Below are 12,405 nucleotides of genomic sequence, written 5' to 3' on the forward strand. Positions count from 1 at the left end.
TATAAATCCAAGTCATTATTATTATAATATATATATATATATATGTGTGTGTGTGTGTGTGTGTGTATGTCAACCTGATTTCACAAAAATCCGTGAAATGCCCACGACCTCTCACCACTATTTTCCGTGGTACCAACACGGAAACTGGTAAAATTACGTGTGGGCCCCACGGATATTGTACCATGCAAAGTCAATGGGATCCGTGGTCGTGATATATACGACATTATTATTATTTATATATTATTCTTATTTATAGTGGCTAAATTATGCGTTTTTGTCGCGCAAGGTACTGATTTTTAATGTCAGTTTGTAAAAGCCCGTTTTTAACGCTGTTTTAGCAGTGTTTTAATGAGGTTTTAATCTGAGCACCACGGATATAGTACTATGCAAAGTCAATGGGAGGCGTGGTCGTGATATATACACGAATTATGACATTATTATTATTTATATATTATTCTTTGTTATAGTGGCTAAATTATGCGTTTTTGTCGTGCAAGGTACTGATTTTTAATGTCAGTTTGTAAAAGCCCGTTTTTAACGCTGTTTTAGCAGTGTTTTAATGAGGTTTTAATCTGAGCACCACAGATATAGTACTATGCAAAGTCAATGGGAGGCGTGGTCGTGATATATACACGAATTATGACGTTATTATTATTTATATATTATTCTTTGTTATAGTGGCTAAATTATGCGTTTTTGTCGCGCAACGTACTGTTTTTTAATGTCAGTTTGTAAAAGCCAGTTTTTAACGCTGTTTTAAGAAGAGACAGGCGATATTTAAAGTTTCTCCCATTTCGTCAACCACAGGGGATTCCCTGGGCGTCCCCTCTACGTCATAGAGTGACGAGGGGGGATCCTGATCACGTGACGGATGCCCCCGAATAATAATGATAATGCTAATGATAATAGTAATATTAATATTAATAATAATAATAAGAAGAAGAAGAAGAAGAAGAAGAAGAAGAAGAAGAAGAAGAAGAAGAAGAAGAAGAAGAAGAAGAAGAAGAAGAAGAAGAAGAAGAAGAATGATAATAATAATAAGAATGATGATAATAATAATGATAATGATACTAATAATAATAATAATAATAATAATAATAATAATAATAATAATAATAATAATGCTGACATTAATGAATTATTTATATTAATCATAATATTAATATTTAGTATAATAATAAATACACCTGTAGCACAAACCAGTGTTTATAGCAAACACTCAGGGACATTATCAGACAATGATTAATGACGCAACACAGTCTCACTCCGGAGGCGCAAATAGGCTCCTATTGGCTGCAATGTAATCCCGTCTGCGGCTAGATTTGACGCTCGGAGCAGGTGATCACCGCGAGCGGTTTCCCCATTCCTCTTTTTTTTTTTTTAATGCATATACTTCAATTTAAAAGATGGTTTGATGACATTTCTAGCGAGAAATTTTCAGACACAAATAGAAAACACCAAATTGTATGACACTTCCAATGTAATCCCGTCTATATGTGACGATCAGAGCAGTACTTCAATTTAAAAGTGTGGTTTGATGACACTCCTAAATTAAATACTTACCTGCTGTATTCTACTGCCCTTATTTTTAACAGCTTGTGCTCTTACAACGCCATATTAAAACAAATTATAAACCACATTAACACTTCATAGAAAAATAGATCGAGGGATGAGGTCTGAAAGATCTGTTTTGAAACGTGGCTTAATACGTTACGCCACTGAACGCAACCCTTCCTGTCGCCGAGATAGGCAGCAGGACAAAACGTTAAAATAGCACTAATAAATGCATAGATTGATCTTTTCCATCACATACATCTACTCACGATATAAATATACATTTTATGGTCACACTTTGTCTGTTGAAAAATGAGCGGATATATTATTTCGGAACCCTAATGTCAACATCTTAACCCTAAACCGGAAGAGGTTACAGAACTACAATTTGCGCCAAGTTACAATACACAGCATTGTGCTACGTCATAGCTTTTGTAGTTCCAATGAATTAGCGCTTATATAAAACTGTGATCACGAACTTTGCAAGCTTATTATATGTTTTTAAGGGTGGGAAGCACGCCTGTTCGGTCTGATTTTGACTTTTGTATTGGTAAGAGGGTGAAATCATGTTTTTTATAGGTTTTGACCCTATTCAGTGGCGCCCCCTATTGGACTACTGTCGGGCATGATAGTAGAGGTGCAGAGCTTTCCAAAACTGTTGACCCCATGTCTCTAGCATATTTTGTTGTTGAATTATAGGCCTTCAAAAGTGTCACAGGTACAAAGTTCAAAGGGCACACCTGGGGAGGAGGAATTGCCCACAAATCTGATATTGACATATGTTGCTCCTGAGGTCAAGACCTTTCCAACGATGTCTTCACTGTTGTCCTACGACAAAGTTTGATTTTCTTGTTGGTACACATCATAGAGGTTTGACTTGTATATTCAGACACCTCTTTAAGGGGCTGAGCTGGAAACAATCAGTCAAAATCTTTTAACGAGTATTTTGTGGCCAGATTTCTTTAAGATATCGATGATAGTATTATACACAGTCATACTATTCAATTTGGACCAGTTCTGAGTTTATTTTCCCCTTTAAATACCGATTGTTTCACCTTTTTAAATTTTCCCATTAACTTAACATGGCTATTTAGAGACCCTTTAACCGCTTCCCCAGTCTGACAGGATGATCCTGGATGATCAAATTTATAATATATCATAGTGCTAATACATTTCTGTGTGTTTAAGTTATGCAAACACATCTTAAAAAATGTTTTTAAAAAAAGTTCAAAAGTTCTGGTAACCTCCTTCCGGTTTAGGGTTAAGATGTTGTTTGTGTTCAATAAATGGAGAGGAGACATGGAGCGTTTCTATCACTTCAGCAGTACTTTAATCAAAGATACTCTATACAGTTTATTGAACGTCTCTGCTTTAATTAACGTTCAACGGTTAACGTTCGAGACATCAGCTGTACAGCACTTCCTGTTTAACAGTCGGGGCAAAACGTTACCATGACAACACCGGAGGGGGCGGGGACTCCCACTATAACAGAATCCCATAACAGATGTTGACATTAGGGTTCCGAAATAATATATCCGCTCATTTTTCAACAGACAAAGTGTGACCATAAAATGTATATTTATATCGTGAGTGTATGTGATGGAAAAGATCAATCTATGCATTTATTAGTGCTATTTTAACGTTTTGTCCTGCTGCCTATCTCGGCGACAGAAAGGGTTGCGTTCACTGCCGTAACGTATTAAGCCACGTTTCAAAACAGATCTTTCAGACCTCATCCCTCGATCTATTTTGTTTCTATGAAGTGTTAATGTGGTTTATAATTTGTTTTAATATGGCGTTGTAAGAGCACAAGCTGTTAAAAATAAGGGCAGTAGAATACAGCAGGTAAGTATTTAATTTAGGAGTGTCATCAAACCACACTTTTAAATTGAAGTACTGCTCTGATCGTCACATATAGACGGGATTACATTGGAAGTGTCATACAATTTGGTGTTTTCTATTTGTGTCTGAAAGTTTCTCGCTAGAAATGTCATCAAACCATCTTTTAAATTGAAGTATATGCATTTAAAAAAAAGAAGAGGAATGGGGAAGCCGCTCGCGGTGATCACCTGCTCCGAGCGTCAAATCTAGCCGCAGACGGGATTACATTGCAGCCAATAGGAGCCTATTTGCGCCTCCGGAGTGAGACTGTGTTGCGTCATTAATCATTGTCTGATAATGTCTCTGAATGTTTGCTATAAACACTGGTTTGTGCTACAGGTGTATTTATTATTATACTAAATATTAATATTATGATTAATATAAATAATTAATTAATTTCAGCATTATTATTATTATTATTATTATTATTATTATTATTATTATTATCATCATTGTTATTATTATTATTAGTATCATTATTATTATCATCATTGTTATTATTATTATTAGTATCATTATTATTATCATCATTGTTATTATTATTATTAGTATCATTATTATTATCATCATTGTTATTATTATTATTAGTATCTTTATTATTATCATCATTCTTATTATTATTATTATCATCATTCTTATTATTATCATCATTCTTCTTATCATCATCATCATCATCATCATCATCATCCTTCTTCTTCTTCTTCTTCTTCTTCTTCTTCTTCTTCTTCTTCTTCTTCTTCTTCTTCTTCTTCTTCTTCTTCTTCTTCTTCTTCTTCTTCTTCTTCTTCTTCTTCTTCTTCTTCTTCTTCTTGTGGGAGGAGGTTGAATGAGGAAGAGAGAGAGAGTGGTGTTTGGTTTACTATCTTTTCTTGAATACTGTCCTGTTCACGGTGGTGGGTTGTTTATTATTTTTTTAGTTAAGTTTGTTAGGTTAATGGTTATTTGTTAAGTTTTTGTTTAAAGTGTGCTTTGTGGCCAGACTTGGTCTGGTCGGGAGGAGGAGGCCAGGTGAGGCCAGGTGAGGCCGTTATGGCAGCCCCAGGTTTCTGCACCCTTTCAAGGAAAAATGGAATTAAGTTGTTGGCCAGTTCCTCTTGCAGTGTGGAGGATGCGGCACTGGCCGTGGGCGACCGGATCGGCCACGGATCAATTAAGTCCGCGGCTCGGGTGAACCGATCCGTGGTCATGTTTGTAGAGAAGGTGGAACAGGTGAAACAGCTGGTGGAGTCGGGGCTGACTGTGAACGGGCTGTTTGAGGAAGTGCAGCCGCTGGCGCAGCCTGCAGCCCGGATCACTCTGTCTAATGTGCCCCCCTTCATCAGCGATGATTTTCTGCTGCGGGAGTTGTCCCGGCATGGCAAAGTGGTGTCCCCCATCAGAAAGCTTTTCTCAGGATTTAAATCTCCGCTGCTTCGTCATGTGGTGTCACATCGGAGGCAGGTATATATGATTCTCAAAAACCGGGCAGAAGAGTTTAACTACAAGTTTATTGTGAGGATTGAAGATTTTGATTATACTCTGTTTGCAACGTCATCAAATGCAAAATGTTTCGGCTGCGGGGAGGAGGGCCATCTAATCAGGGCTTGCATGAACCGAGCTCCGCCGGACCCGGCCGCGGCCGCGGCCGCTACCGCTGCCGCCCCTCCGCCGGAGGGTGCGGGGGTTACGGTCGGATCGGGAAGCAGCCCCGACCCGGCTCCGCAGCGGGCGGCTCTCGCAGATGCAGGTATTACGGCTGGATTGGAAGGAAAAGAGAGAGCAGGGTCCGATTTAGAGAGACAGGTACGAGAACAAGAGGTAACTGGGACAGATGGAGTTGCAGAGATGGAGGAAGGTGAACTGCAAGATACAGGTAAGGAGAAGGAAAATGTGGAGGTGGCAGAAGTAACGAGTCAGATCGTACTTGAGGAACCGTTGGCTGCAGGGAGTGTAGGTGAAACACTGGGTGATGAGTCTGAGAAGACTGGGGAAGGGTCTTCTGGTGTGTGTGAGCAGGCTGCTGGTGTGAGTGAAATGACATCAGCTGAGTGTGTGCAGGCTGATCGGGTGTGTGCGCAGGCTGCCGGTGTGAGTGAACTGACGTTGGGTGTGTGTGCGCAGGCTGCCGGTGTGAGTGAACTGACATTGGGTGTGTGTGGGCAGGCTGATGGGGAGGGTGAAGGAGCCTTAAGCTGGAAACCAGTGCTGACCAGGAGCAGTAAGCGAAAAAATGTGGAGGTGGAGGGAGGAGCAAAAGCGGGACGGTTGGGAGATGGAGCAGCTGCAGCAGATACCAGCGACAGTGAAGTCTCCATGTCGGACAGCAGTGAGCTCTTTCTCTCACAGAGCCAAGAAGTAACTGCTAGTCAAGAGAAAAAACTATACAGCTCTCAGATGATTAAGAGCTTCTTGCAGAGGACAAAAGGTGTAAAAAGACTGAACATTGATCAGCATTTCTCTGACAAGTTAACCTTTTTCCTGTCAGCCAAAAATATAATAAAGCATAGAGAATCATCTCAGCTAACTGAACAAGAAATATACAGGTTAAAAAAGCACATGTTTAAAGTTCGAAAGCTCATAAACATGTAAAGATGATGATGCAGTCCATGGTTTTATTTATTTTATTTTTTTATTCTTTTTTAGCCTCCCATATGGATAGGTTCAGGATGGGAACTCTGAATGTCAATGGAGCGAGGGAGGTAAAGAAGAGGGCACTTGTGTTGGACGCAGCAAGGACTAAATGTATTGATGTGCTGTTTTTGCAAGAGGTTCATAGTGACCAGTGTAATGAGGGAGACTGGAAGAAAGCATGGGAGGGCCAAGTGGTTTTAAGCCATGGCACCACACTGAGTGGTGGGGTAGGTATACTCTTCTCCAGGAGGTTCACTCCGTCCTCTCTAGAAGTAGAGCAGGTGGTCGAGGGGAGGTGCCTACTTGTTAAAGCTACATTTGATGTTTTTACCCTGGTTTTTATGAATATTTATGCTCCAAATAACGGAGCAGAAAGAAAGGTTTTTTTAGAAAAAGTAAATTCTAATCTTAACGGCCACAGTTCGGAGGGTTATTTATTTTTGGGTGGGGATTTTAATTGTACAGAGTCAGAGTTTTTAGATCGAAATCATGCAGAGCCACATCCAGCTTCCCAATACACTCTGAAGCAGGTGATTTACTCGCATGGCCTTGTGGATGTATGGAGGAGGACGCATGCAGACTGTCGTCAATACACCTGGTCCCACGTAAATGATGGAGTGATCTCCTTAGCTAGACTGGATAGGTTTTATTGTTTTAAACACCATTTTAATGTGGTTAAGGAGTGCAGAATAGTGCCAGTAGGTTTTACAGATCATTCTTTGGTTTTTTGTGACGGGTTTTTTAAGAATAGTGTGCCAAGGAGTGCGTACTGGCATTTTAACTCTGTATTGATTTTGGATAAAGGTTTTAAGGAGGTTTTAGACTATTTTTGGTGTGGTTTTAGAAATAGGAAAAATGAATTTGATTGCCTTAAGCAGTGGTGGGACCATGGGAAAGTCCAGATAAAACTTTTGTGCCAGCAGTACACTCTCAATGTCACACAGCACATGTGTAGATCTATTAAAGACCTGGAGAGTGAAATCGTGGAATTAGAAGCACTTAGCTATTCCACAGGAAATCGAGGACATATTGAAGTTCTCAACTCTAAAAAGATGGCTTTAGCCAACCTGCTGGACTCTAAAGTGCAAGGCGCGCTGGTCCGGTCTAGGTATCAGAACATCAGTGAGATGGACGCTCCCTCTGGCTTCTTCTTTGGTCTTGAAAGGAAACAAGGGCAGAGGAAGATAATCCATGCACTTCTGTCTGACAAAGGTCAAGAGCTGACAGAACCAAGCCAGATCCGAAAAAGGGCTGTGCAGTTTTTCTCCTCCCTCTACTCATCGGAGTATGAGGGCAACAAATCGCTGGAGAGGGAGTTTTGCGAAGGGCTGCCTCAGGTAGCTGAGGACACAAACGCTCAGCTGAGCCGACCTCTCCAGCTGGAGGAACTGGCGGCCGCCCTGCATGGTATGCAGGGAAGGAAAGCCCCAGGTATCGATGGACTCACAGTGGAGTTCTATAAGCAATACTGGGACATCTTGGGTCCTGATCTGTTGCATGTCTTGAATGAAAGTTTGGCCAGCGGTTCGCTCCCTCTCTCATGTCGCAGAGCAGTGGTGACCCTTCTCCCCAAAAAGGGGAACCTGCAGGAGGTAAAGAACTGGCGCCCTGTGTCGCTGTTGTGCGTGGATTATAAGATTATGTCCAAAGTTTTGGCCTGCAGGCTGAGGGGGGCCATGGAGCAAGTAATCCACTGTGACCAGACCTACTGCGTGCCCGGCAGGTCTATGGTAGATAATGTCTACCTAATTAGGGATATTTTGGAGCTCTCCAGCTCATTGGACAGTGAGGTTGGTCTCATTTCCTTAGACCAAGAGAAGGCTTTTGACCGGGTTGAACACCAGTTCCTTTGGAGAGTGATGGAGAGGTTTGGGTTCAACTCTGGTTTCATTGCCATGATCCGTGTGCTGTACAAAGACATTGAGAGTCTACTGAAATTTAACGGCAGTCTGTGTGCTCCTTTCAGGGTGCATAGAGGCGTTCGGCAGGGCTGTTCCTTGTCCGGGATGCTCTATGCACTCTCCCTCGAACCCCTCCTCTCAAGGATACGATCCAGTATTGATGGACTGTTTTTACCAGGTTTTAATAGTAACATTGTTTTATCTGCTTATGCAGACGATGTAATTGTTGCAGTCACCACTCAAAATGAGGTTGATACACTCATTAATTTGACTGAAAAATACAAAGTCTTGTCTGCTGCAAAAGTAAATTGGGACAAAAGCGATGCAATTGCAGTTGGGAATTGGCCCAATGGCCTCCCTACACTCCCCCAGAACATGGCCTGGAAGAGAGAAGGGTTGAAATACCTTGGAGTGTTCCTTGGAAGCAAAGCCATGGAAAAAAAGAATTGGGAAGGAGTGGAAGAAAAGATTTGTGGAAAAATGAAGAAGTGGAAATGGCTACTGCCACAAATGTCCTATAGGGGCAGAGTCCTGATTTTAAATAACTTGTGTGCGTCGCTTTTGTGGCACTGCTTAGATCCTCCTAGTGGTCTCTTAGCAAGGATCCAGGAGAAAATTGTAAATTTTTTTTGGGGAGGTTTACATTGGGTGCCACAAAGTGTGTTGTTTTTACCGAGAGAGGAGGGGGGGCAGGGCCTCATCCACCTGGCCAGCAGAGCGGCAGCGTTTAGGCTGTTGTTCCTGCAGAGGTTCATAGCTGGCCCAGCAGACCTGGTGTGGAGAGGTGTGGCCAGCTGTATCTTTAGAAGGGTGAGTAACTTGGGACTGGATACTGCTCTGTTTTTTATTGATTCAAAATTTTTAAAAGTTAAAGGGTCACCTCCGTTTTATCAAAGTATTTTTAAAGTGTGGGTTTTTTTCAAGTCCAGCAGAGGTAAGGATAGCTCCGGCTCTCTGTACTGGCTTCTAAAAGAACCTTTGATATATGGAGCCAGACTGGACATCTCCAGTGAAAGTACGCCCGGGTTGACGGCTGCGCTTCTCCGGTCCAAGACCATCGACCTGCAACATTTGATCCAAGCTGCAGGACCAGCCCTTACGGATTGTGGGACCGTAAGACGTGTGCTGGGCTTCCAATCCGTCAGGATGGTTCAGAGGATAATGCAGCTCTGGAGGGGAACACTGACTCTAAAAGAGAAGAGGCTTCTCTTGCAGTGTGGCACAGAGAAAGAACCGGACCCGACAGACCCCCCCCCAGGGATTCATCTCAGCCCGCAGTTCGAGCAGGAAGGCCCTCTCCTAAAAGACACAACTTTCAACCTACACACAGTTGACAGAAAGACTGTATATAAAACATGTGTGCAGGTTTTGAACGGAAAGTTTTTGGGAGGCAGAGCCCCGTGTGCATGGACTGAGAGGATGGGAGGCGCTACTCCGCATTGGAGGGTTATTTACAAACCCCCATTGAAAAAAAGAACGGGGGATTTGCAATGGAGAGTCCTTCATGGTGCCATTGCATCAAATTCCTTTTTATCCGTCATTAACCCTGCTGTGTCCAACCAGTGCCCTTTTTGTAGTATGAGAGAGACGACCTTCCACATATTCAGTGACTGCTTAAGGCTGACAGGTTTCTTCACTCTGCTAGCACGTGTTTTTAAACTTTTCAATCAGACGTTTTCCACCACAACTTTTATCTATGGGGTGGGGTACAGAAAAGAAAGCAAGACAATGTGGCAGCTTCTAAATTTTATTGTTGGGGAAGCAAAAATGGCGGTCTACATCTCCAGGAGGAATAAGGTGGAAGGTCTATCCTGTGTAGATCCAACCTCAGTGTGGCGCTGTAACGTCCGCTGTAGACTGAGACTGGAGTTCTCGTTTTACAGGATGATAAAGGACTTGGGAAGCTTCTCAGATTTATGGTGTCATCAGAACATTTTGTGTGCTGTGTTGAACAAGGAGCTTGTGTTTAATGATATTCTGAGAGACTGAATGGTTTTATATATTTATCGGGAGATTTGAAGGTTTGTGTATATGTGTGTGTTGATTATGTGTTGAATTTTAATAATGAATCTGTGGTGAAGTAAAATGATGATTGACACTGTATATTGAAAGTGTTGAATAAAATGGGTTTGTAAAAATCAAAAAATCTTCTTCTTCTTCTTCTTCTTCTTCTTCTTCTTCTTCTTCTTCTTCTTCTTCTTCTTCTTCTTCTTCTTCTTCTTCTTCTTCTTCTTCTTCTTCTTCTTCTTCTTCTTCTTCTTCTTCTTCTTCTTACTATTACTATTAGCATTATTATTCGGGGGCATCCGTCACGTGATCAGGATCCCCCTCGTCACTCTATGACGTAGAGGGGACGCCCAGGGAATCCCCTGTGGTTGACGAAATGGGAGAAACTTTAAATATCGCCTGTCTCTTCTTAAAACAGCGTTAAAAACGGGCTTTTACAAACTGACATTAAAAATCAGGTCCTTGCGCGACAAAAACGCATAATTTAGCCACTATAACAAAGAATAATATATAAATAATAATAATGTCATAAAACGTGTATATATCACGACCACGCCTCCCATTGACTTTGCATAGTACTAAATCCGTGGTGGTCAGATTAAAACCTCATTAAAACACTGCTAAAACAGCGTTAAAAACATGTTTTTACAAACTGACAGTAAAAAACCGTACCTTGCGCGACAAAAACGCATAATTTAGCCACTATAAATAAGAATAATATATAAATAATAATAATGTCATAATTCGTGTATATATCACGACCACGGATCCCATTGACTTTGCATGGTACAATATCCGTGGTGCCCACACGTAATTTTACCAGTTTCCGTGTTGGTACCACGGAAAATAGTGGTGAGAGGTCGTGGGCATTTCACAGATTTTTGTGAGATCAGGTTGGTGTATGTATGTATGTATGTATATATATATATATATATATATATATATATATATATATATATATATATATATATATATATATATATATATATATATATATACATACATACATACATACATACATACATACATACATACATACATACATACATACACACACACACACACACACACACACACACACACACACACACACACACACACACACACACACACACACACACACACACACACACACATATATATATATATATATATATATATATATATATATATATATATATATATATATATATATACATATATATATGTATAATTTTACCAGAAGAAAAAAGAAATCAGCTCATTGTTTTAAACACAGACACACTGTTTTACACTAGTATTCTGACAAGATGTTTGTAACTTTATCCCTATATTTCCTAAATATTACGTTCCAAAAACCAAAAAGGCTGAAATGCTTTTGACTGCTGCAATGCTGTGATATCTATATTTAAACCCTTAATGTAACAACATGATGTGAAACTGGAAGATGAAGTTCATTAATGTAATGTTTTCTTTGACTTACCTGTTTGGGCAGTTATTGAAGCTGGGGTGCTTGTAGTTCCGTTTCTCAGTTGTGCAGAAACATGGAGGGAATAAGACACTCCTGGCTTCAGGCTGCTGAACGTAACACTGTTTGTGTTTGTTGTCTTCTCTTCCACAGTTTCTCCTCCACTGCAGCAGGTCACAATGCAAGACTCCACTTCACCAGCTGGAGGATCCCATTGCAGAGACAGTGACTCTCTGGTGACGTTAGAGACTTTTATGCCAGTAGGAGGAACTGGTTCTGTGAGAGTAAAATGTAAAAGCAATATGTTTTTTCACAATTCAAGTCTTACAGTTCAAAGTGATTGTTTCACTTTATTTACGGACATAAATGATTTGGTGTTGGCTTTTTTCTTGGCATATATGTGATGGGTAATAATTTTCTTTGCAGACTGCCACAAGCCAATAATATAAACTCAACACAATCAATGTAAAATGTAAATTGACCTACAGTATGTGGCTGCCAATAAGCAACAGGTTATAGTATTATTTATTTAAACTCATATTCCTGCATCTTTGTATTGAATTTAAGATAATAATAATAATAATAATAATAATGACTTGGATTTATATAGCACCCTTCAAGGCACCCAGAGCGCTTTACAGAGATCATTATTCATTCATACACATTCTCTCCGGTGATGGTAAGCTACGTTGTAGCCACAGCTGCCCTGGGGCAGACTGACAGAAGCGTGGCTGCCATATCGCGCCTAACGGCCCCTCCGACCACCACCAACATTCATACACATTCACACGGGGCAAGGTGGGTAAGGTGTCTTGCCCAAGGACACTACGACAGCAAACTGGGATAGAGCGGGATTCGAACGGCCGACCTTCCGATCATTGGACGACCTGCTCTACCACCTGAGCTATTGCCGCCCCCAAGATGTCAAACTTAAAGCGTAGAAACAAAAATATTTAAAGCCTAGTTAAAAAAAAAACCATTTTGGCCTCAGTCGTTTGATTTCAG

The 12,405-nt window shown here is 40.8% G+C and overlaps 1 protein-coding gene across 1 annotated transcript in view; it reads right to left on the reverse strand.

Moving 5' to 3' along the window:
* LOC133420126 (interferon-induced very large GTPase 1-like) overlaps positions 1–12,405 on the reverse strand; it is a 61,064-nt gene that overhangs the window by 12,384 nt on the left and 36,275 nt on the right. The window contains 1 exon segment of the mRNA XM_061709709.1: positions 11,416–11,676. Within this exon segment, the coding sequence (XP_061565693.1) occupies positions 11,416–11,676 (261 nt within the window).

Source organism: Cololabis saira, chromosome 20, assembly GCF_033807715.1.
Source record: "Cololabis saira isolate AMF1-May2022 chromosome 20, fColSai1.1, whole genome shotgun sequence".
Taxonomy (NCBI): Eukaryota; Metazoa; Chordata; class Actinopteri; order Beloniformes; family Belonidae; genus Cololabis; species Cololabis saira.